This window comes from Cygnus olor, chromosome 1 (assembly GCF_009769625.2).
Source record: "Cygnus olor isolate bCygOlo1 chromosome 1, bCygOlo1.pri.v2, whole genome shotgun sequence".
Taxonomy (NCBI): Eukaryota; Metazoa; Chordata; class Aves; order Anseriformes; family Anatidae; genus Cygnus; species Cygnus olor.
The window spans coordinates 186,097,545-186,124,648 of NC_049169.1; the positions used below are offsets into that span (position 1 = coordinate 186,097,545).

The 27,104-nt window shown below is 38.6% G+C and overlaps 1 protein-coding gene across 1 annotated transcript in view; it reads right to left on the reverse strand.

Annotated features, from left to right (window-relative positions):
- Nucleotides 1-27,104, reverse strand: part of FRY (FRY microtubule binding protein) — a 190,133-nt gene that overhangs the window by 115,500 nt on the left and 47,529 nt on the right. Inside the window, 2 exon segments of the mRNA XM_040543874.1 lie at nucleotides 4,680-4,733; nucleotides 19,577-19,776. Of these exon segments, the coding sequence (XP_040399808.1) occupies nucleotides 4,680-4,733; nucleotides 19,577-19,776 (254 nt within the window).

Consider the following 27,104-nt stretch of genomic DNA (forward strand, 5'->3'; position numbering starts at 1 on the left):
CCTGCAGATGATAGATTTCTAAATACATGAACTCTTTAATGGAAATATCTGTGAAATGCAACACTAGAAGCAAGTAGTGCAGTTGAGTTTGTGTAGATTTTATTTCATTTACATCTCTGTTCTAAGGATTTTGGGGGGCACTACTGTAAAGCCAAATGCCTCTGGGAATTGTTAAAACCGGTAACTAGTAAGTTGGACTCACAGGTTTTCATTTATGACCTCATATATGTGAGTAAAAAATGAGGATATTTTATACCATAATTTTGCAGACGGGTAATTTCATCTACCTTGCTTATACATTAATTGCTATGATTTTACTCCAGTGTAACTATTTACATGGAAGCCCATTTACTTCCAGCATGCAACAAGTTCAGTTCTGAATGTGCTACCTTTAATTCTGCCTTCAGATTTATTTCTTTACACACTGCTTCAACCCAAATCTCTGAACAGGAGCCGAGGGTTGTTCTGTGACCCCATCAACAACATTTCTTGTATTTCCTCTATCACCTGTCCTTCTGCAGGTGAACAAGGACAATGCGTAAGATGCAGTAAAAGGGAAAACACAAAGGGGGCCAACTGTAATGATGCTGGTATGATTATTCACTTACTACATCTAACAAATATAATTTTGGATGGGAATAATTATCACATTTAGGATGTTAGGGAAAAGGGACACCATCAGTAGTATGTTGCTTGGTATCTTATTTTATTTATTTTTGGCGTTTCCACATTTTTATCATTACATTTTTACTTTCCTTTTTTTTAGCTTGATCTATTTTTATTTCCATCTCCTAAAAGCATGTAAAACATTAATTTTTTCTGCTTTCCAGCCTGTATTCTCTAACTTACTGCACTTCTATGAACAGAGTAGTTATAATTAAAATGAGCACAAACTTTTGTGCAGTTTGTGCTGAAACTCTCACAAAAGGCACTTCATGTAGACAGTTTCATATGAGAACTAAGTCTAGCTGTTAAATTTTCACTTCCATGGAAGTGCATGAGTAGGGCCAAAACATTATATTCATGTTGTATTTTTATATGGAAAAATGTCTGCATGTCGGTCCAAGAATACACAGTGTCTTTTTTCTGCTTCCAGTATTGCCAATTCACAGAACATTTATGTACTATGGTAAGAACAGAAACTACTTTAGTATGGGCTGAGAGAAGACTCATAAAAATGTCTCCCTGGGTGAGGATAAGCCTGTTGGATAATTATGTTTTTTTCCCAGCTTTTGATCTTTTCATGTACTGCAGCTTTATGGTTTCCTGTAATAGGAAGTTTAAGTCATAGTTCAGTAGTACTATGTTTATTAACGTTTCTGTAATTGATGACACAGAGCATGCTAATGCTGGAGCAGTAATACCCTTTTCCAATAGGCAAGTAGAGTAGTCTAATGGAGAACTGTTAAAACAGGATGTTAAATATATAATAAAGATATTTAAAACCATATATAAAAACTATATATTTTCCAGTATATATTTTCTTCACACACATGCACACCTCAAAAGGAAAATACAATCCAGTGTAAGGAATCCAGTTTGTGAGATGTTCTACAAGTCAGGATAAGTATGATTACATCACACATTGCTCAAGATGCTATTATGAGTTAGAGGATGGTAGTGCAATTGGCAGCCAGACAGAGCCCACAGGACAATACTGTCTGCTTACCAGGAGACACTGATACTACATCCACATAGAAAAAAACGGTGTTGTTTAGAATCGCCCCATCAGCTATGCCTGTGCACAGTCAGGTCTCTAGGCCCTGGAGCTATAACCACCAGCACAGATAACATTCCTAAAATGGTGTTTGAGAACAGCAGAAAAAAGTCTGGTTCTCTAAGAGCCAGAGATAAAGCTGTTTAGGGGAAATAAACAATGCTTTAAGAACATTTCAAGTGGTTCAGGGGTTTCAGTGTTAAACTTCACTCTAATTACTCTGTGTAGCTAAAGCTCCATTCTGCTCATCCTAAGTTTTTGCAAAGGGTTTTTTTCTGGCTGTTTTTTTCCACCTCTGAAGCTGACCTGAAAAAGACAATTTTATAATCAGGTCATGCCTTACTTTCGCTGCTTTTCAATTTAGAGTTAGAAGATGCAGTTCAGATATTTTAAGTGACTAGTGACCTGTTCACTTCAGTTTCACCTATCAGTATAATTTGATTTCAATAAAGACAATTTGTTTAAAGTCTTTGGACTTTAGACTCTGCTCTGGGAAAATTAGGGTCTTTTGTCAGCGTGTCATTTCTGATGACTTCAAATTGAAAATCAAAATTATTAGACACCACTTGAAAGTTATTAGACACCCCTTGAAAACGGTTGTTCATGGGGATTCTCCCTCTTTTCCTCCTCCATTTCTGTATTAGAAATTGCAGGAATGTCATGCATGGCCTTTCCTGTTTTTGCTAGATGACTCTACATGGTTCCTGGAGAAAATACCAAAACTTTCCACACTTTACCTGGAAGGCAGAAGCAAGGGATTATCAACCTGGTCTTACTTCATTGCATAGAATTTTTAAATATTTGAGTTAATTTAAAAAATAAAACCTAAGTGGTTAGTTTTACAGACAGACCAGAACTTCATTTTTACTATCAGCAAAAAATATCTGTCTTTTTGTGACAATTTTATAATGCTGACGTTGTCATATGCAAAACAGCTTTATAATACCGAGATGTATTGACCTAATAAACTGAGTGAAATACGACAACTAAAGAAAGACTTTTTGTTCTTTTTTAATGTCTCTAGCTGAGCTCTATCAAATCTATGACTTGCAAATTTTTGAATGAGTATCTGACTACTGTTAACCCAAACTAAAATGTTTTTGACAAGTTTGGCCCATGTTCTTGAAAACGAAGTCATTGGACTGAAACATTTCAGGTTCCATCTTCCACTCAATGGGCATACATCAGTCCCAGGAGCACTCGAACAACTCAAAATGATTGTGGTGTTCAAGAAGAAAACGACGTGAAACCTGAAAAGTGAAGCATTGCCAACCTCTCAGGCTGAGGCAGAGAGATAGCCTGAAAATGTCAATCTGGATGGTTTGTTTGGAAAATTTCAAGGAATTGAAACGAAGGTTTTCTAACAGAAAGTCTAAGGCAACCTCAGGTCTGTAATTTTTCTACCAACTCTCTACACGTGGATAGGTTGGACTGCACATACACAGAAAAATACACAAATGTTATATATAATAAAATTTGCCTTTACTTTTTGTCTGTATTTGTTGGTTCTCCCCCTACTCCCTGCCCCAGCGTTCAAGGGAAAACGTTACAATTGGAAATATACAATTACTTCACTCTAGTAATTCACTATCCTAACTAATTGATCTTGAATTAATTGTTCAATTTTCTATTTACCAGTAACTAGGAGAAGCATAACTCTTCTAATTCTTCCTTGTAAAGGGCCGCAATTTGCCTAACCATGAATATTTAATCAAATCAAGGCCACCCATTATGTGTTTGTTTAACACACTGCAGGAACAGTATCACAAGGTTTGCATATGGGTGGCTTAATTTGTTTTTCTTTCCCATTCATATGTGACACTCTTCCCACAGGAAGGGAAAAAAAAATAAAAATATGAAATTAAGGTCATAATACCACAAAAAAAAATTCATTAGGCAGCTAGGGGTACTCACAAAGTAGCTTCCTTTAGGCTACAGTGGCCGGCTTCCCCAGGGGCTGCGGTCAGCAAAAGGAGGCAGGGAGCTCCCGTCTGCAACACAGCCGTCCTGCTCTTTGCCTCCCATTCTGAAAAGCCCTCTGAGCAGGCTGCCACCCCCTCACCCCCAAAAGCAGCCACAGAAGAACCTAGAGAATATCACTTTGTCGAGCTAAAATTATGAAGTGAACCTTTGTGGATGACAGTGGGGTCTCGCAAAGCATCTCTGCTTCTGGCGCAATTTATCTGATGTACCAGAAGACACAGTAAATGCGGTTAAATCCGTTTCAGGTTCTGAAATCCTACCCGTACCTAGCCCCTCTCCCAAAGTTAAGTTCATCAGTGTGGTACCTGCAGCTTACAGCATTAGCCACATGTGCTTTCAAAGATATGCTGTTGATGTTTCATCTTCAGTTTCCTTCTGCCCAAATTTCTGGCACCACCGGCAGCGCAGTGGTGCAGGCAGCAATGGCCACAGCACAAAGGTCAGTGGTGGGAGCTGAGGCAGGAATGGTGGAGCAGCAAATAACTTTCTTTTTTATACACACCTTATGTTTATCCCCCCTCTTTGCTGGGAGTGAGTTTTGGCAACCTTTATGCAACTTAAACTCTTCAACAACTACCTTTATCTCAAAATAGCTTACTTACGTAAGAATTTTTCTGGATTTTTTTTATTTATTTTTTTTAAGGCTGGGTTCCATGAGCCTGTTTCAAACACCAGATATCTCAAAAAGATAGAAAGTTTGCTTGAAAACCTCCATCAGAGGAAACAGCCAGGAAATAACGCATGACTAATATGCTGCGGAAACCAAGAAGTTCTATGGCAAAAATACTGAGTTTGGAAACAATGGAAAATACTCCTAATTTAAAACAAGAATGTTTAGGCAAAGCACTCATTCTGCTAAAGCACACTGACAAATTTTGCTTTTGTAGTGTGCTCTGACAGTATTATAAGGACACTAGGCTGCTTTCCAAGTATTGTCATAGCCTGAGGAATGGAAATAATATCATTTCAAGTGTCTTACTTGATCAAACTGGGGGTCTTCTCCTCGTTGCAGAGATTTGGTCAGTGGCTTTTCCTAAAATAAAATATATTAAACATGTATTACTTAAGATCAATATTATGATACGTTACACCAGTTCTACTGTTGTTTTTCTGTTAGATTTTTACTCATATAATTTCCCTTCTGATCTGTTTCATGCTGGGGATACTGTTTCATGTGCAAAGACGACCTGGGCACACATTATGAACTAATACCAACAGAGTGTCTTCAGTGTCTTTCAAAGAAAGGAAATAATTAGCCACTTATTACACCTGAGTTACTTGGTGATCACAGACTGACAACTATAAATTATGTCAAAATCATAAAAAGCACCCAGCATTTTCTCTAGCATGTAACCAAGGAGCTGTACAGGATGAACTTTCTTGTTTCTACTTGGCAATGCAAAGATGGTCACACATACGCTGCATCACTGCACATACTGAAAGAAAGGTGATTTGAGAACAATCAGATACCATAGGGTTCATTTTTAATAAAGATAACTGTGGAAAGAGCGACTGTATTACATAAAAAATAAATGGATTTTTGCCCCATAAGCATTGATTTAATTTATCTCACAAATGTTAATCAGTGACAGAAGCAGAAATTGAAGCAAATTTTCAGGATGCATTCTCAGAGTACCTGGGAAGGCCAAAGAAGGCTGCACAGCTCAGAAGCAGCCCCCATGTGTGAGCACCCATTTACCTTTATGGCTTTTTTGCCAAGCAGGCTCAGTTACTGAGGCATGTATAAATACATAGCTCGGTACTCTAGATACGTGGAACAGTATACAAAACATGAATCTCCTGAACCACGATGAAAATAAACAATACATGAAGGCAGACGTCAGTCTGAAAAACACATCCACCCTCGCCCCCAGTTCTGCACTGATTGTACTGCTTCTGGTGTCTGAGATGTACCAGCTCCTTATTCTGATTCTTCTGTAAATCATTATTTTTTCTTCTTCTACAACCACAAGATCTAGGCTCTCCCACCAGCTCAGCATGAGATTTTCTGTTCAGCTTTCAGCAAACTATCACACTCATCAGCATCTGTTACGGTATTCCTCTGCAGAAGAGGACCTAGGAGTCCTGGTAGGCACCAAGTTGAACATGAACAAGCACTGTGCCCTTGCTGCTAAGAAGGTTAACGATATTCTTGGCTGCATTAGGCCAGCAGGTAAGGAGAGGTGATCCTTCTGCTCTAATTAGCATTGGTGAGGCTGCACCTGGAGCGCTGAGTCCAGCTCTGAGTCCCCCAGTACAAGGAGAGACCTGGGCACACTGGAAGGAATCCAGCAGTGGCCTACCAAGATGACGAAGGCACTGGAGCACTTCTCCTATGAGGAGAGGCTGAGAGAGCTGGGGCTGCTCAGCCTGGAGAAGAGGAGGCTCAGGGGGATCTCATCCGTGTCCCTAAATCCCTGAAGGGAGGGTGCAGAGAGGACGGAGCCAGGCTCTGCTCAGCGGTGCCCAGCGCCAGGACAGGAGGCCATGGGCACAGCCGGGCACCCAGGAGGCTCCCTCTGAGCACCAGGCAGCACTTCTGTGCTGGGCGGGTGACGGAGCCCTGGCACAGGCTGCCCAGAGAGGCTGTGGGGTCTCCTCCTTGGGGATCTCCAGAAGCCGCCTGGACGTGGTCCTGGGCAGCCTGCTCTGGGTGCCCCTGCTTGGGCAGGAGAGGTCCCTTCCAACCACCCATTCTGTGAAGTACCATCACTACCACGGGATGTGAGATGCAAAACAAGGAAAACTGTAAAGTTTCTGAGATAATGGAATGGAAAGACTTGAGGCAGTCCAAAAGATTTCTATTATTTAATGTTGCTCTTTGGAGAAAATGTTGTCTAGTGTAATCTGCTGACTGATTTTGAAATTAATTATGCTGATACACTTAATGCCAGCTGGCAAGGAGGCTGGCTGCAGGGTGACTGCAGTATCCCCTGACTACTTACCAAATAGAAAAATCAACAAAATTTTTTCTACTGAGTCACTAATTTATCCAGGACAGTCACCAATGTTTTTCATTGTTGTCTCTAAAGTATCAAGTAATTTCTTCGGGCTACATTAATGACACAACACCTGGTAATTAGAACTCTATGATGGATTATTGGTAATGAACAAACAGTCAAATCTTGTTTGCCCTGTAACAGACACGAAACCAGTCCACTGTCCTCCTCCTCAATCAAGTAACTCAGTACTACTCTACTGAGATCTGCCTCATGGGTGGATAATACTTCTTTTGTCTACTGCTCACTGAAATGGAAAGTAGATCATCTGTCAAAATAATTGTTCAGTTTATTTAAAAGGAAAAATGTTCTTAAGCTTTCATGGGTCCTGTACCAACCAATGTCTGGAGAATTGTTGCAGTTTAGAGAAGACTGTAAATTTTTTGTTTGTTTGTTTTTTAATTTCTAGTTTTCTGATTCTGTTACAGAAGTCCTATGTTACTGCAGAGAAGTTTCTTAATGCCTGTTGCAATAGCTTCTAGACTTTGGCATCCAGAAGCTTTGTGTTATTCTGCCTGATGCTGCAATGCTTGGCTTGCAAAGCAGAATCTAAAATCCTGCAGAAACACTTTCAGTGTTTCAGGCAGAAATGAAGTGTGGGATTCCTCATTACATGCTTGTTTGTAAGATGGCCACACTTCAAAGATACAAAACCTGCCCTGGGAACCTAGGTCTGGAGCTGCAATCCTGAAAATGTCCTAGTCATCTGCTGCCTGAAGCACAGACAACTCAGAGATACTTCAGTTCCCCAGGGTGGTGCCTCTCAGTTAGTGAAGATCCCTCCTTTTAGGAAAGGCAATATAACTCATTTCTTGCTCTCCTACAGGCCACTACACCAGGGCTTCCCAAACTGTGGCACCTTCACCTGAAGGAACAGCTCACAGGCTGTGCAACAGACTTGGTGACAGCAGAAGGCAGCCCTGGGATGGAGACGAGCCAAGGACACCCAGCAGCAGCCAGGAATGGTTCTGCTGCTCTGACTTCCCAACATCTCCGGTGTAAGGCTTTTTTATTCTTCCCTTCATCCCATCCTGCTGTTCTTGTCTCTTTCCCTTTCTTCACGCTTTTGCCAGGCAGCTGCTGCTGCAGCTGTCTCTGCCTCTTCCTTGTCCCTGCTCGGGGACCCGGCTGGCCCCGCGCTGACCGCATGAAGCCGCAAACACCACTGTCTTAGCACAGAATACCAGAAGACAGGAAGGGTATTTCTTGCTATCTGGAACAGCCTTCCTGCTCAGCCTTACCTCAACTACGTGCAGGTGCTTCAAGTGTCCTTTGAAAACAGCATTTTTATCTCTATGCAGTACGCCTTTTCTTCTCATCTGCTGTAAACAATTTGTAATACCCTTACAAATCCTACCACTTCATTTTACGCTGTGTTTTCATCATCACTGCTCTGGCAGTTACAATGTAAAATATTTTTATACTCACGGTAGACATTTTCATTATATACCAAAGCTTCAAGACCAGCAAAGACATGGTTAAGAAGCCTAATAAAGTGAAATTGCCTATGAGTAAACGTTTCCACAGCACTCTATTTATCCTGGAGATACACTTATTTAAAAGTTTTTAAAAAATCCTAAAAATGTTTTCCAGCCTCAAGGCACTATTTTATTTTTATTTATTTTCTTGCCCACCCAATTCACAAATGGCAAAGAGGCCCTTTTATATGGTGAGTTGACTCTGAGTCTCGGTAGCTGTAATACATCCTACAGAAATGTCTTCCAAATCTGGGATGAATAGGTAGGCTGAATTTGGAGCCAAAGCCTACAACCACAAAATATGAATAAAGAAAGTTTTGATTAATCTGAAAGAGACTATAGCTTTCTAGGCTATAAAAAACATCAGAAAAAAATCAGAAGAATGGAGTTTCAATAATAACATTCCCACTTTTAATCACTAAGTTAAACATCCTTATTTCTTGTTTGAAGTGCTGCCTTCAATTGTACACTCTATATTTGTTCACACTGGAAACTCCTGTGATAAGAACAGGTATCAGAGATAAGAAGCAAAGATCAGCAAAGACAATTTTTTCTTTTAATATTTGAAAACATATTTTTTCAATAAATAGTATCTGAACTTTTTGCATCAACAATGCTTACAGAACAAAATGCTAAGCTAAAAATGAGGTTCCTTTCTCTGCCTCATTGCTAGAACATTATTAGAATCTAATAAAACAGAATATGTTGAATATGCAATGGCAAGTGTATATTTTATTACATTCGCACACATTAACTAAATATAATATTTCTTGTTTATCTAAAAAGTAACGTATCAGTCAACGCCCTATTCACATAGTCACACTAAAACATTTCTTCACGGATGTCAGCTACTTTTAATGGTTAATACATTAATGCTTTTTCAGGGATGCTACACAAATATAATTGGGTGAATTTACACAGGAATAGCTTTTCTGGGCCACCTGTCACAGAACTGAATGTTCAGGGAAACATGAAAACAAAATGATGTTGTAGTGTCTATTAAACTTTACTATGTCTCTGTGTTATAATGATATATAATGCCACTTCAAGTTATTTCTAACCTCTGCAGCCATTAGGCACATTATTCCTACTAAAGCATAACTGTGTATTGCATTACTACCTGATAAAACTCAACGATACTGCACTGAATACTCTGCTGGGATGGAAGAATTACCAAAAGGAAACAGCAGAAAATCGGACCTTTAGTTGTAAAATGGGGTAGACATAGACCACATCCAACTACTAGAGCTAATATATGTATATAACATACATGTAAGCACAATCTTAAGTACCAAGGAAAAAAACAAAACCAACAAGCTTAATTCTTTCCTGCTTACGATGAATGATTGCAAAAGCCCTGACAGAAACTGTGCATCCTTGTCATATATTCTTTTCAGCAGGAAAGGCCGGTGGCCAGCATCTCATAGGAAAAGGTCTGCTCCAAACGTAGCTTGATCAAACACGACAAATTTGTCATTTTGCCATTGGTTGTTTTGTACATACAAAGATCAGAAAACGTATCGCTGTCAATCTCGTGTTCAGGTGCCGTGTAAACTGTTCTCTGGATCACGCAGGGGAAAATGCCACGGTGTCAGTTTGCTTCTGCAGGCTGGGCACGCAAACCATCATCCCACAGAGGAGCACCTACCCTCTGGACAGAGCTGTAACACAGGGCTGAGCTGACCTCCCAGCCAGCTGCCTCTAAAGGAGAGTTTTGTTTGTCTGGTCCATGCCCGTGTTTCTGGCGGCGTGCTCCTGCCTCCTCCCTCGTCTGCTCCCTGCTGATCCTCCTCTGAGCAACTTCACACAGCTGAACTCGCGAGGGGCATTTCCTCCTGTTTTGCCCTCTCAAAAATGCGTAGAGCAATCTACGATCCCTTAAATTAAACTGTTGAGCCGAAAATAGTTCTAAACTTCTCTTGAAAGAATTTTCATCTCTAATTTTACTTTTTTACTATTTGGAAAACCCTCCTACCCTAGGAGCCTAGTTTATTTATACCTAGGCAATTAAGAGAGGCAAGCTTTTTGACTCAAAATCTGTTTACTCTGATAGTCTCCCAAATGTCACCCACCTGGAGCTTCCACCAAACAGGCAATTAGTGTCCTATGTTTTCACAACAGTTCTCTGCACGTCAGCAGGTCATCGTGCATAAAAACACAAATTGCCAGTTCAGTGGATGACACCAGAATCTGTGATTTCCCTTGTTGCTCTGCTCAGCATTAATTATCTATCAGATACTTCTTGTAAGAGGCTGTGTCGGTGATCATGGTACACAGACAGTGAAATAAACATTATAGGGTACTTCCTTTATTAACCTTTGCAATTCTAAGCATACACCAAAAGGAAACTCTAAACACAAACTTAATCAAAAAAAAGAATGGTAATACAGTCTTCAAGAAAACACCACAACTCTGCATAAAACTGTATTATGGACACTGAAAATGTGAAAGAAAACAGTGATGAATTTTATGTAACTTTTGAAGATTAAGTACAAAAGCAATGCTAAGGATACTTGGTATTTCATATGGAGAAAAACTGTGTATTTCAAGTGGCTACTGAACATAAGCGAAAGTATTATCTGTCTCCCCAAAATTTTGTTGTAGCAAAGTCAGGTGAAAACCACTTATTTTTAGATATTACACAAAAATAATGGAAGGTGTATGAAGACGGGCTCAGAATTAGTCATGAAGCCAGTCTATTCTTTCTTCATGCAACTGCTCTTTTCTTTGTAACAGCTCTTCTGTTTTGTTCACATGAAAAAGGCTGTTCCCAGTACCTCCTCACTGCTGAAGACAAAACCGTGTACGGAAACTTCAGTTCAGTTACTAGCACTATAACTTTCCCCAAATAATATGGAGAAAAAAAAATTACCTTTCACATATCTTGCTCAAACAACTCAAGAGCACTGACATTCTTACCTGATCAGTAAAAAAAAATCCCAGACATGCCCTCAACTCAGTGTTGATAATAAAGGGTCACTAACTTTAAATAAAGGTTAAGTGCTGTTACAGATCTATTCAGGCAACTGAAAAAAAAACACACAAAACCAAAAACCAACAACAAAAACAAACTAACCTACTGCTGCCAGCATTTGTATTTTCTCTAATATTTTTCTGTTGCTAAGTAAGATGCCTTCTCGTATGTAGGAAGGAAAAGTATCATCTTACAAAGGTATTATGAGCCCCAATACACTGATGGCTACCAACGGACTAGTTCTGAAAGAAAATACTTTAAATGCATACCTTTTTTTATTAGGAAAATTTAAAAGAGTACAAGTGATGACTTCATTGAAATTTGAGCTAACCTCTAGCACAGTCAAGAATAAAGTTTTATTGGCTGCTTATTTTAAGAGTTTTGTGTTAAGAGGAATGCTTTTCTAAGACTGTAACTTAGTGAACCCACAACTTAGTGAACCCACAATCACATCAAAATCCTCTATCTGAACACATGCAAGTTGTAAAACCTGGGCTAATATCATAACTTTCCCTTGTTTTTCCTTGTTATTAATTACTCCAGCTACCACAGTGATCTACAATCCTAAAACAGTTCTCAGCTTAACTGATGTTTGGTCGTCAATTTGAATATACAAAAACCAACCAACCAACCAACCAACCAACAAAACATTTTAAGTCAGTCCTTGCCAAACCAACTAAACTTCTAGTCATGAAATGAGAAAGGCCTGGTATAGGAAGCAGCAGTAATAAACTGTTGTGGAGCTGGAAAACAACGAGGCTATTACATCTCAAAGCCTGACTGCAGCAAGACACAAATCCCTGTACGATGCATTTTCTTCAAGGTAAGCAAGATATACAGTAACTATTTCTCAAAAGCTATCAAAATAAATACAGATTTCTTCTTCTGTTGGTCCTTATGTTAAGATCTATTACAATGCATTTTCAGAAAAATGTTTCTTGTACGGGAATTTGTAAGTAACTTATTTTTCACATACTAAGACCAACATACTACAGAGGTCTGGAATTTCAAATCCACTATATGACCTTTGCAATAAAATGTTATTCAGCATCCTGTTTCAGCTGTTTACCAAGGTGGCTAGGCACTTTTCATCAGCCAATATATATTTATTTAAAAAAAATCAGGGGGATGCATATAATAATCACTTTTACGAAGTGGAGGCTGGTTGGACAGCAGGTAACTGTGACATAGAAACACTGAAAGATCCAGTGGTAAATTAAATAGGTCTGGAATACAAAGTCACTGCAGTCAAAAGCATGTAACTTGAGCAGTACTGTTCCCTCCTTTCTATCTTCTTTAACATCACTTCTGAGAGTTGGCGAAGAAGGTGAGAGGATGCTCTACCCTGATCTTGCACCTGGTCATTTGGTACATCTTTGTTCCCTAAACAGAGAAATTAACCCATATATGAAGAGTTTTACACCATCTGATTTATGATGAGCAAAGTTATTTCTGCTATGCAAGAAGGACACTAGACAAATACAAGAAGCTTTGTGTTTTTTTTTTTTTTTTCCTATGCTGAATGGGGGATGTGCATCTTCCCTGTTGAGCTCATCACATTCTCTGAGTTATTACAAATGTTCCATCCTCACCTTGAGGCACATCTACTGCCGATGGCGAGAGCAACGCTCCAGGGAATTGAGTGATCTCTGTGTTCCAAGCAGTGGGCAAGTCTCCTTCTTTTAGTACATTTATATGTAACTACTCAAATACTATAAAAATGGGGAGGTTGGGAAGGGTGGGCAAGTTTCCTACATTTGTGAGCCTTGGGAATGAAAACTGGATTGGAACTATCTTACTAACAGGCAAGACAGATAGAGCAGGTCCAGAGGAGGGCCACAAAAATTACAAGAGGGCTGGAGCACTGCTGCTGTGAAGGAAGGTTGAGAGAGTTGGGGTTGATCAGCCTGGAGAAGAGACAGCTCTGGGACATCTTACTGCAGCCTTTCAATATATAAAAAGGGCTTACAAGAAGGAGAGACTTTTTACCAGGACCTGTAGTGACAGGACAAGGGGCAGCAGACCAATTACAAGGCCGGTCTGAGATGACTAATACAGCTTCCACTTTCTGGACAGTGGCAATAACCAATATCCTTAAATGATACAAAAACATGTTTAGGGGCACGTGGCAGGTTCTCTGCTATATCTGCAAGCATCAGCCAACACGTGCTACAGTGCGACAGCCTCAGTGAGCTTGGATTGAATCTCTATCTTCCAACATTAAATCCTCTTAGCGATTTGAACCTTCACGTGCACCACTAACTATCCTCCAACTATATCCGTGCACAAGCAAGGCCCAGGGACAGTAAGCATCCTGGAAAGTTCTGCTGTTGGAATGAGATCTGAAGCCTCTAACATTATTTTGCCCTTGTGCCCAGCTGTGGAAACACAAAGAAAACTCCTGTTGATATTGCCTGGCTCTAAAACGTATGGGTGTTTTCATGGACCTGTATATCACTGCAAACGCACATTCCAATGGCTATACAAAAATGTGTCTTTTTCCTTCCTGTTTGCTAAAATGATATGAACTTTCCTCCCAGTCTCATATGGAAGCTGGAATCTGACCCCTCTCTCCATTCTCCTGAACTCACTTGATTACTTACTAACCCCTACATTTGTCTCTTCCTCTAATTCTTTCTCCAGCTGTCTTTCACATGCTTTGTCTCAATTCCTGTGTTTTAATTTTACAGTACGTCCCTCCAAACTACACAGAAGATATCTCGTCTGTGGCCACTGCTTCAATCATACAAACCTTTCCAGGTCTTTCACGAAGGTAACCGTCCTGAGATTCAAGACCCTGGGACTACTGCTCTATACTGTTCAGTGCTGGGCTTCTGCTACAGGTCTCAGCCTGCGATACGCATCAAGATAAGTAGAGGGGCATATTTTTTCCTGAGGTGATGAGTGAAAGAGTAAGAGAAAGCCCTTTATGATGTTGGATTTGTCTTTGCTATAGATGATCCCTATCTTCAGTATAAAAGCTTCATTCCTCTATACTTTTCTGCCTTTACATCTTTTGGGTAAATGGGAAGAACTTGCTGATTTCATGGATAATATCTCCCGGGTTCAGATGCCTCTCTCTCCTGGAGCAAAAGACAAGCTGATATGGCTCAGCTTGCACTTCATTATCACTGGCAGAGTTTCACTGTGCAAAGGAGAGTTTGGGAAGACCATACTGTACTTCAAAAGCCACTGAAGTTCCAAGAAAATTCAATCAGTGAAGAAGGGGAGAGGGATGATGAGACCATGGTTATGCTGAACTGATTTCTCGAAACAGAAGTTAGCTGCTGGAAAGGCTGAGTAAAGAGAAACAAACCCAAGGGGACCACCCACGCAAAAAAACAAACTTAGTACTTTGATATGGCTGGAAATTGAATAAAATACTGAGACCAACTGTTAGTCTAAAAAAAATGACCTGTTATACAGTCAGCCAATGACCTGCAGCTAAGAAACCCTGCTGCGCTGACAGCTGCTGGGAGCAGTAGAAGATGTGGCATCCTCCTGAGGATGGTGACTGACAGACATAGATCTGTTCTGTTCAGCAAGCCTCTTAATGAATCCACTGTAACAGATCTTAGTGCTCTTTACAATAAAGGGATGCTATATGCAGGCTATACGTTGACTAGTTAAAGTAAGATGATGTGTAGGTGCTTTGACTTTATTATGAACTGGAGAGAGGTCAGCATGATATAATAAAGTAAGGCAGAATTTCTGAAGAATCGTCTTAAGTACTTCATAGACAATTATCGGAAGAACAGGTAATTACTCTTAATGTCCTGTGCATTATTTGTCGCAACTGGATCTAAAAGAATGAATCCACTAATATTTATTAAGACAAATTCTAAATAGAGAATTCAGTAGAAAAAAGACAGTTATGATATATTAGATACAGAATTATGACATTATATTATGAACTATGAACTTGTCAGGGTTGGGATGGACTTCCCACATATGTTTTACAGAATCTTGAGTACTTCAAACCGTAGTGGAATAAAAGAATTCCATTAATTATGAGTGACAGAATCCTTGAGTGATACAAAATGACACAGAGCTGAATAGGGCTGGATGACAATAGGAATCTGTCATGTTTGTAGTACCATTTACAAGGTCATAAGGAGGATACTTTTTATAAGTGCAAAGAGAACAGCATTTTCAACATATACTTGCATAAGGTTATTCAAATAAAGTTGTCTTCTTTTCATTTTATCTAGGCACATACATACTGAGTGAATGGCCAGAAGCAGTTTGCCTTGCCCCTTTTCTACAATATTACTTGTTCCTGAAAATAACTCCTGTCTACGTGCTGTGGATCCCATACACCTGTGTTGGCCAAACTATTCATGAGGATTTCAAATGTAAAAAATGCGTAATGCTAATGTGTCTCATCATAAATAAGAACAAAGGAGTCATTCCTCATGTGATGCAGCTGGAATTTTAGTCCATGTAAAACAGAAAATTCTACATTAGAGCTATGTGCTAAATTTGCTTGATATTATTATAGCCTACTTAAGTCTGACTAGTTATCACCATCCAGTCCTCAAAAACCTTAAAAGCTTCTACTTCATTTTCTACCAAATCAGTCCTTAGCATATTTCTTCTAAAATGCCTAGAGACAGTTAAGCCTAGATTAAAGCTAATCAGACAGCCATGACACTATACATGTTGGTTGGTCAGCCTTTGCAAAAATCTAACCAACTTTTTATATCTTTGCAAAATTACTTGCATTTTTCTTACCCATTTGAAGTCTTTCTAACCACCTGCTTGGCTGTTATCACCAACCCTGTTTTGATATAGGTCTATATTTTAATGTCTTTGAGCTTCTACTTAAATGGAAGTCATAAATACACTTGCATCAACCACAATGCTGCCTTCATTTTTTTTTTCCAAAGGCCAGATAAACCTATCTAATAAAAGGAGAAGGTTTTTGGCAGAATACATGAGTATGTTGATAGTCCTAACCCTGTAATAAATAAATTCTCTTCTTCAGTTCAGTAATCAGATAGAGAGTTCCTGAATTTAGACAAGCTCGGTAAAAGAAGATGCTTGCAGGAGAAAAGCATAATGAAAGTTTACCAACAGCTAAATTAACCATTAACCACTGTCAATGCCTGTAGCTCACTATGTTTTATCAATGCCTACAGCTGTGTGTAAGTAATGCTGAAAGCCGTATTTAAAGATTAGCCTGATCAGTATGCACAGGATGAATTATTACCCTAAGTGATAATCAACACTCCTAAAAAGGAAACTCTTTTCTCTGTTGGTTTCTTTTTTCTTACAGCATTATGACACGTAAACACATTTTATCATTTGAACTGGCAAAAATATTTCCTCGGCTTCTTTCTTTTTGCTTCATTATAAGGTCACCACCACTCACAAAAAAATCTATGGCACTAAAATATCAAATCATGTTTGTAAATGAAGCAATGCAAAAAAGATTTATAATACAAACTGATAAAAATGTAAATGCAAATGCAGTCAGCTGTGAAAAATGGTCTACAGAAATAAGGATTAATATTTGTTATAAAAAATTATTTACAGAAAAGTATCGGAATTATTAAAGGTTATCAAGAAGAAATGACTTTCATTTCATTGCTTTGAATTTAATTGTATAAACTGGAAAATCCCTTTTAATTAATTCTGCTGCCAAATACCTTTAACTTGGACTAATATAACTCGACAATCTGAGCATAGTAGTTTAGCCATTAAAAATTAGTGACATATTTGTGAGCTTAGTGTAATTACTGAAATGTTTGTTTTATTTCAGACACCCTAAAAAGGTGAAAAATTTGTCCTGAAATTTCAAATTAAATATTCTCCCAATAAAGTAAAAAAAATCACATCTGATAACAAAAGGTTTCGTTTCTAACTTGTTAGTCAACATTAGATTTATGCCTAGAAAACATATTAACTAGGGAGTGCATTTTTTATGATGATCGCTGCCAGGTCCAGTTACCAAAAATGTCAAATCACACTCTGATGACAGCCAAGGCTGCAGGAGGAGTAAGTGACATTGCCCTGTGCCTTCCCTGCTGCTGGAATCTTGCTGTCCCAGCTGAGATTTCATGGGGCTGCAGGAGGGACTGGGTGGAGTGCCCTTCACTGCTGCCCTAGAAAATAGCAGGCATCTTTTATGCCTTGCTAGCATCGGCTGCTCTTGGCAGCAAACAAATTTGATTTTCCACCACTGTTGTCAGAAAACTGTAATTTACAGTTGGGCTCTGTGTACATCACAAAAGAAAGAGATGGATATATCAAACAGGTCAAAGAAACTGAGAGAGAAAAATTCATAGAAACAGCAATAATCAGAAAGGATAATTAGGCAAAACCTGTGCATGGAAAGAAAGATTTAGGCAAAAAATGTAACAGTAAGTTTTTAATTTAATCCAGAGCTTGAATCTGAGATAGACTTCATGATAAAAGAGAGGAAAAAGCAATTATATATACCGATCATTTCAGCTTCTCTAAAAGATATCTTAAGTATTCATCACTCATTATAAAATTAAACTGTCATATCTTGTAATGACTTAGAGAATTCACACTAGAGATATCTCAGTGCTAGAGTACTTTGCAAGCTTGATTTTCTTTGAAGTACATTGGAGTTTAATTAGAACAGAATCTTCAAAGAGTTCACCATTTGACTACCTATTGTGAAAAAAGGTGAAGGGTGGCTCTGCATCACCAATTTATAATCTTTGTTTTGCAGATCCCTTGAACCTCCTGGTCAAAATTTTAGTCAATGGAGTAGAAATGTGGGAACAAAGCAGCAAGACATCCAACAGCTATCCCACAAAAAGGGTGAACTGAACTTCTTAGCCACTTTTCCAGAATAATTTTTGCCATTTTCCCTGTCATTTCATTTATTAAAACCTAATTAGTTCAAGATCATTTTGACTGAATGTCTACAAAAACCTGCTTGCACATTTGTCACAGTCACTCTCAAATAGCAGCATGCCATGGCTTATAAGTCCTATTAATATTAATAAGATGTGAATATGACATTGAATTATTGTTAGTGTCTCACAGTTAGACCCCTGTTAGAAATATGTACCAAAACTGTTGACAACAAAAAGGTGAAATTCTAGTCCTCTGTCATATTTTTACACTCTACACTGAATTTGCTAAATAAAATTTTACTGAAAAATTTCCGGAATAAAGATCAACATTCAGATACTCATAGTTTCACAAAGAGACAAAAAACAAAACAAAACAAAAAACCAACCCGTATCAAAACACAGCAAGTCTAAATCATCTTAACACAACGTGAATGGGAATAAATCAGGGTCATTGTTTAATATCTGTGCCTGAAATATTACATGCAAATGCAGCGATAAATGTTTATGAGTAACAGAGGTGCCCCAAGGAAATGATGCTCTCAGTCACGGTCATGTTGTTGTTTTCTGGATCTTGTATGTAATTTCACAATATATTCTGTCTTAAAATTTTAAGCATCTTCACTGTGTGTCACATGAAGACTGAATGATACTAAATAGCTGCTAGCCACTTTTTTTTTTTTTCCTAAAGGGCCTGGGCCATGACTGTCCATGTCTTTATTCCAATTTTTATGATTTTCCCACATAAGAAGAAAAAATGGATCTTTGTCAAAATATTCCTTTCTCTTAGCATTTTTGTGTTATTTCCAAATTATGCATAATCTTTCATTTTGTATCTACCTAATGTTTCAGAACAAAGTCTGGAAAGCCTTAACAAGTATCAAATGCTTCTGGATCTAAATTAAAACATAAAGCTAAACAGATGTCATCAGAATCAAGACAATCCTAATTTTACCATTCAGAATATCTAGACACGAAATAGGTATTATCATAGGTCAATATTATGCTTTGTAACAAAAAATATTATAAGATGTTAAAAAAAAAACCTCCTTACAACTCAGGAATAGTGTCAGTTCTTTCACTGCCTATGTAAGACTTTGTAATGTAGCTCTTTTTTCAAATGCTGTATGTTTTTTCATATATGGAAAATACGTGCTATAGCACTTTGTTAGATTATGAAACCTACTACTGTCAGAACTAAAATAGGAACCAGCAGTGCTATTCACTTCCATGTTTTAGCTGAAAATCAGTAATGTTCTTATATATTTTTAATCATATTTCAGCTTTTTCTAATCTATTTTGACTCAAGTGACCTCTCTCCCAGCTGTGAAACCTACGTTGCCTGAAACCCCTTCTGCCTCTCCATCATATTAGCACATGCCCTCATTTCAAGCAAAAATGTCACCCCTTTGGCATATCTTGCATAACTCTGTCCTTCTGATCACCACAGTAGTGTGTCTTATGGTTTGGGAAACACTATCAAACTTTAACACAGATTACAAGCAAAACATTCCACGTTGTGTGACATGCAGACCTGATTTTAAAAAGAAATTCAAAGTAAATTGCGTATATACCTAGAATTTCCATTTACTTACAAGAGGTTCTGCCATGATGATGCGAATCTTTCGTTCAGCCTGAGTAGTGAAGTTAACAAACAAGCTCTTCAGGACATATTCGCCTGGCTTACTGTCCGGGTCAACGCTGATAGGCAACATGGCTGGAGGTCCTTTTTCTCTCTGTGTACCACAAACAGGTGGGACAGCTGGCTTGATATATCCGTTACCAACTGGAGAAGCTGAAAGGTAGAAGGCATGCATTTACTTGGGTAATTCAACATGTCTTAACTTTTCTGGAGCAACCCATTTGCTGACTATACTGGCAAAGCAAAGCTGGAAACTATTTATTAGTACAAGAAACATGTAATACATGAATAAAATTTCCATCTTAAAGTTATAGGTAAAATTTACATAATATAGACTGGCAGAAGAAATCAAAGACAAAGTCTTACGTAATACTATGTACTGCACAGTCAATCTTCTTTTTCCACATGGTAAGATCTGCTGACACTTAATTCTTGAAATAACATCTTTGTTTCTTAACCTTTATCATCTAGGCCAGGTCTGTAACTCAGCTGTCAAATAACAAACTTATTATTGAGGCTTTAGATCTTTCCTAAACACTTTAACACTTCATTGCTGAAAAAAATTGCAAACAAAAAAATAAATCTAATGACTACATTCTCATTTGATAGCATTCAAGATGTGGAAGAATTAGACCCTAAATTAACACACTGAAAAATAAAATAGACACATTGGGTAAAAGAGAAGATATTTTCCTTTAGAAAATCAAGGTTTAAAAGTCTGATATGACTATAATGCAAGATAGAAATGCTTTGTTCGTGTAGCTATTATTCTGCAAATGTAACACACCAATACTTTACTTCAAAATAACTCTCCTAATTGCCAGGTTATGCCATCACTCCCCAGCACAGCACACTTCTTCCACTCAGCTAGCTCTGTTACCTAAAACGTTTCAGTTGACTTCTGAGGGCAAAACATAATCACTGAGTTTTGCTGGCATTGATTTTTGCATAATACAAACTATACAGAAGGCTTGTTCATTTAGATTATACAAAATTGCTTCTAAAAATACACATTGTTCTGAACAATAATCTACTTCAAAGAAACAAAAACAGAGCCACCAGAGAAGAAGGTAAGCCCTAACATTACCCAGGCTCTGCTGAAATTCAGGTATGAGGACAGTGGGATGCAAATGATCAGATGCAAATTTATAGGGACTATCAAATCTGCTAGGTGATGGAAATTTCTCCCCTAACAGCTTTAGAAAGGAATCAGACAGTACTTTCACAATCATTAAGACATGTATCAAAAGCATGGCTTTGATCAGCTCACACCTATCCATTCAGCTGTTTCGATCGCCAAGTGCTCAGTTAGGGAAAATGTTTTTTTCCTAACTTTTTTGGCCTTCCCCAGGCCGTTATGCCCATCTCCCCACAGCCACCCCCAGGCTCCCCGTGGTTCTGCCCCCAGGCCCGGGCAGGCCACCGGCCTGCCCAGTGCTGCCAAACTGAAGCCACCAGGCCTGGGCGCTCACCTGCCGCCATCTCAGGCGTCCTCTGGAAAGTATCTGAGGGAATCCAATAAAATGCAAACCTGACTTCTGTTCCTCAGGCAGCTGTGGTTTAAATTAGCCACTAAGTTCAAAATTTACCAAGAAGGGACTCACAGGAGGGATAGAAGGAGGAAGGGTGTGGGTCATTCACGTCTCACATCCTAATGAAATTCATGAAGTTAAAGAAACGCTAATCACACAGCCTGGGAGCTGCACTCCTTGCCTTCAATCATTATGTGTATGGACAGAAACCTCGAGACACTGGAATTTAAACCCACATAGTCATTCTCACTAGGAAGCCTCTTAACAATGGCTTGTGACACAAGTCTGGCTTTCTAATACAGCTTTTCAGTTTCATTATCTCAAGCATTTGCATATGCTTGATATTTGCATTGCAAAAACCTATCCCAGTGACTAAACAATCACTGACCTCTATGCTGATGCTTTAACAGAATTTAGTTCTTTCTCCTAGATTGAGAGCCCTACAAAGTTCGTTTAAAGAAAATGAACTGCCTGTGAGGCATGAAACTGGAAATCAAGGACTCAAAACTTAAAAAATAGTTGCATTAAGTCATCCATGATAGGCCACTGTTTATACATGTTTATACATTATAATGTGGGCCTTAAAAAATAGTGATAAAAAGAATGTGTCAATTTTTGCCATCTCTGCTGGTGAGCCACTTCCTCAATAAATAAAAGGCATAATTTTTATGTGCGAAATCACCACATAAAATTTGCATGGGTTTATGCAGAAGACATAGGGCAGGGTTGGGGTGGAAGGAAGGGATTATACTTAATTCTAAATGTTGTTTCATTGACAAATTATTGACAAATGCTGCTTTCATTGACTAATTAATTACATCATTTCAAAATAATAACATTTTCCTACATAGAGAATGATCGGAATGGACCACTGAAAGATTTAGTCTGAACTCCTAACATACTGTAGGGTGCTGGTCACCACACAAGTACCAAGATAAACATTTCACCCAGAGAAAAGAAGCTTATTCCCAAGGAGAATGAATGGTGATTCCCACACAGAAAGCAGCAGACCAAAGCAGCCCTGATGCCTGAGGGCCCTGCCACAGCAGGGAATCTGTCGGTCAATTTTAGAAAGTTGTATACATATTTAAAGCTCCTGTCCTAGGAAAATCTGAAAAGAACAAAGATTAACTATGCTTGATCAGCTGTAAAATGTCTGCACCATTTTGGGTGCAATTCTGTCTGAGAGCTACTTCTCTCAGACAACCCAGTTTCTTGTTACCAGGATGTATTCCTTATTTTCTGCTGTATCTAATAAATTGCACCTCAAAAAATACTCTCTGCTTTTCCTACAGGATATTTTCATTTAGTTGAGGCTATAATCATAATATTTTCTCAATGTTATGCATTTGAAAGCTTTTAAAAACAAGAAGGAAATATGGAAGTAGCAATGCAATATCAGAAGCCCCTATGGAAGTAGCAATGCAATATCAGAAGCCCCTATCACCACAACCACATACTATTGCCACAAAATGGATTACTGAACTAACATCACTGCTATTTTTTTTCATGTATTGTTTCCCTGATCCTAAAAATAGTTGTAAAAAAGCACAATAGTTTGAATACACACGCATACACACAAAGTCACTAAAGTGATCATGGGGATGAGTACAAAATACAACTATTTTCCCAGAGTCTCTGCTATGATTTACGTTGCAGGTATTTTTCTTAAAGCTCTAAGATAAAGGAAAACAACAGAAAGATCATAACACAGAAGCTGAGAGTCTGCACTACACTGGATAAACTTCAGCCAAACAGCTACTGAATTTTCAGTATCTTTAAGCAGAAGAAACAGATGGCATTCTTTTAGTTAACTGTGTCAAATTTCCACTTTAGCAACAACAAACAGACTCATAACACAAACCAAAACATGTATTTTCAGTATTTTTGTACCTACCGAGCCCCTTTATAAAGCTGATCACACTGGATTTTCTCCAACATGCTACTGTAATATCCATGAGACTGCGAATACCTGAAATGCTCCAATCCTTAAGTTAGAAAAGTCTGAATCCTTTTCTAACTAAAATCAAAAAGGAAGTTAGTTGCTTCATAATCCTGTTTCAACACTTCACTATAAATTTTCCAGCATCGAGGCAGACATTGCTTTTAGTTTTTAGTTTTTTGTTTTTTAATAGACAAGTGCTGAAGACCTACAATGTATGAGCTAGAGCAGGCCTCCGGATCAGATCAGCATTTCCATAACCAAAGGGGTAATTTTTAGCTTCAGCATATGATGATGACCACTCACAGAGTGGCTGCACGTCTATATTTATCCACAAGTACATACTATGCTGACAGATTAGTGAAACTACTTCAGGCACTCCAAGAACATGAGACAGGATAATGGAGTTCAGCATAAACAAACCACGCATATCAAATACATGAATTATCATACAATTCAAGCTGAAAGCAATTAGTATAGAAAAGCAAAGCACAGAAACAACACAGGATGGGTTTTGTTTTGTAACTAAGGTCCTTTGGCCAACAGTACATACAGTTTGAATTCCTTGAGATAAAAACAACGCAGTATCTATTCTTTTCTCATGCCAAGAGTCAGTGACAAACCACATATCCTTATGGATAATTATACATCTGTTGAAATAAGTCTTAAAAAAAGTTGCTTTGTTTTAAAGCTGCCGTTAAAATAATAGAAAAACAAAACAAAACAAAACACATTATTAACCAAACCGTCAGGAATTTAATTTCCAAGGATACAGTACACAGTGCCAAGGTTAGCAAAAGGTGCCTTGTTTGCCCTTTGAAGGAGAACTTTCCCAGATTAGTGTGAGCTTGACAGGAAGAGAATAAAATTCAAGGGAAACATTTGCTGAAAAAAGCAAACTAATGGTCTAGCAGATCCATTTCTGTCTTAGCAACAGAAACAATAAGATTCCCAAGAATAATGTGTTATTCCAACATAACAGTATGATGCAGCAGTAGTACTATTTTAATATCAGCATTATTTTCGTAATTCTTTTGCACGTTTTGGCAAAAATAATCATAGAGGCATAAACATAACCAATAAAACACAGTATTAATGACTTGCAATGTTTAGGATAGGAAATAAATCTATCTAAAGTACAAAACTTAAGAATAAGCAACTGATACTACTATTTTAGTGTTTCTGATCTCCTCTTATGGGGGGTTACACTCAAGAAATGAAGGACCAGAAGGGATTCAGTGCACATCTGAGTCCCACATCCAGACTATTTGGAAAGTAAATTTGAATGTTATGGTGGTACAGGTGCTGGCCTTCATTTTCACAGGGAAATCAACTTCACACAATACAAATATTTGCCTACATACTTTGTTTACTCTTTTTTTTTATTATTATTATTTATTAAAACAGAGGAAGGTTTGCAGCAGTAAATTCAGTTAAGTGTGTCATCAAAGTTCCACAGTTAATGTTCTCTGTCTGGGACACACATATTCAAAGAGTCGTTACAGATCTCCCCATCCCGAGGAGAATGCAAGCCAGCCCACTACAGCTGGAAGTGTAAATGGTTTCCAGCACTAAAGAAGGAAAGCTATGTCTACAATGCTATTGCTTATGGCAGATTCATACAGCAGCTTTTATATGGACCTTAGAAGCTATTATAAGGCACACAGTTATTTTTACATTCTTTTTTATAATTAGGTTAATTACATTTTGGTAAGTATGCAGTTGAGAGGAGGGAAAAAGCATCTGAAAAAGGGTATATTTACTCTGCAGTTTATCAGATCCTCAGCTACCTAAGGCTTTGCTTGAGGACAACTATCTTTTTTGACAGTGCTAGATGGAGTTCATCACAGAATCACTTCTGGATTAACAAGAGGAATCACTTTTGATTTTTCTCCACATTGCTCTTCTTTACTATTCCAGCCCCAAAAAAGAGTATAGCATGTGAATCACTGTGTCAGAGGTGTTACTATCCAGTCTAGAAGATAAAATGGAAGAGGCTGTGAGGTCAACAAGGAGGCGTGTAAGAGAGGTTCAAGACTCTAGAGTAAAATGTCTGATTTTGAAAACAAGTCTGAAAGGAATAACAGATTGGGGAGGATTTCCAAAAAGGCTGTGAGAGATGACCTAAGTTCTTCCGGATGGATAGTCTCAACATACTTGATGATGCTGAAACTGTAAGGGAGAAAATGATAATTCATAAATTTCAGATTCCTCTGTTTCTTTAAATGATGCGTATCGGGAGAGTCATTTGTGTAAAATGGCATGGGGGAAGAGAAAGGAAGAAGATATTTTCAATGATAAAGGCATTCCAGAACTTGGTAACAAATGTAACTGAGATTAAGAGCAACCTTTTAAATTATTTCTGCCTGAAGACTTTGTGAGAAATGCTGTTGTCAAGTTTATATTAATTCAGAATACGCGTTGAACTACAGAAGACAGTCTACAGCCTCCTGTAGACTTGGTTTGGCAATCCTTTGCCAAATTTTCTATTCCTATTACCACAACAAGAGAGTGTAAACTCTATGTGAACACAAGGAAGAGCAAAGCTAGAAAACGGGAGACAAATTAACTAGTCCAGCCACTGAGAAGTGGCAGAGCTGCTGATCAAGCGTAGATTTGGTCAACCCAGCTACCCTAGTCTAGGAAAAGAAGGCTTGAAGTTTCTAAGAGTGTGTGTGCATTCACACACGTATGCCATTCTTCACTTAATTTTCTGTATCTTCAAGGATGGTATTAAGTAGCAGGCCTAAAACAGACCAGAAGTTATTCCCAGTGAGACTGAGCGTTTCAGAACATCATTTTTTTTGTAGCAAACCTGCTCTGCCCTCCCCTGAATTCAGGGCTGGACACTGATCGGCAGAATGAAACCTTTGTAGGACAGAACCAAAATGCAACATCCTTGAAAACAAGTATATGGCCTCTCGGTAGGCCTGATGGATGCTAAAATGCCACTGGTGGGGGACACTTTTCTCTGTGGGTGCTTTTTACAAAGAGCTCAGACACTCATTTCATTCAGAGATGAACTCTTCTGAGATGAACACCATTAAGAAATAACCACTTTAACCCAGATATCTTTGCCCAAGCTCAGGGAGGGAGATATTAGAACAGCCCTTGCACACACTGACAGGTCCTGTTTGAGATGGATGAGTGTGTTAAAGAACCTGTTAGCTTTGAAGCTAAGGATGGAGCTCAGTCTGGCAGCACCAGGGAAAGGCTAGAAGTGGCTTGGCTTTCCTGGCCAGTAGCAGTGCTCTGGCTCTCATGTCCCCGTGGCTGACAGGTAGGTGGTAAGCTTTGTAATGTGAAGACGTACATTGAAATTCTGTGCCAGAGGCGGGCAATTGATATGAGACCCCTTAGAAGAAAGAGGTGGGTGGCACATGTTTTCTCCCCTTGCAAGACACTGTATCTCCGTATTAGGGGACTTATGAATGGCAACTGCCAAAACAAACTAACATACAGGAAATCCTGTTGAATATGTCCGCCCCCTTTCTAAAGGCCTTTTCACTGACTTGGCGCAACTCCTGCTAACCAAGATACGAGATGTAGACTTTTCCTCTCCCTTTCTCCTTAGTTACAGGCCAGGGGTTGTGCAGCTTAACGACGTTCCCTAGGTTCTTATCTCAGATCCCCGCAAGGCATCTGAATGAGGCAAGAAAGCCCATTCTCTTTACTCACCATTTCTTTTCCTGATCCTTTTCTTCTAGAATTTTGTTTTCTTATTTACACACACTACAGCACATGTGCTGAAGGTACACGGGAGTCCAGGCATGTAACGGAGATAAACATTTTTACTTGTGATTGTTTTAGAATTTGCTTGATTGATTTTAAGAGCAAAGAATAAAAAAGCTAAATGACATGGGAAATCTTGTGTGCAATCCCAAAGCGTTTTTTCAATTGCCATTTGAGTGTTCCATCTGGGGGTGATTTCTCACTAAAGGAAATATATTTATTGCCTCTGATGGGTTCCAGAACAAACATAAATATTTTCAGTTTCTGTTTTTTAT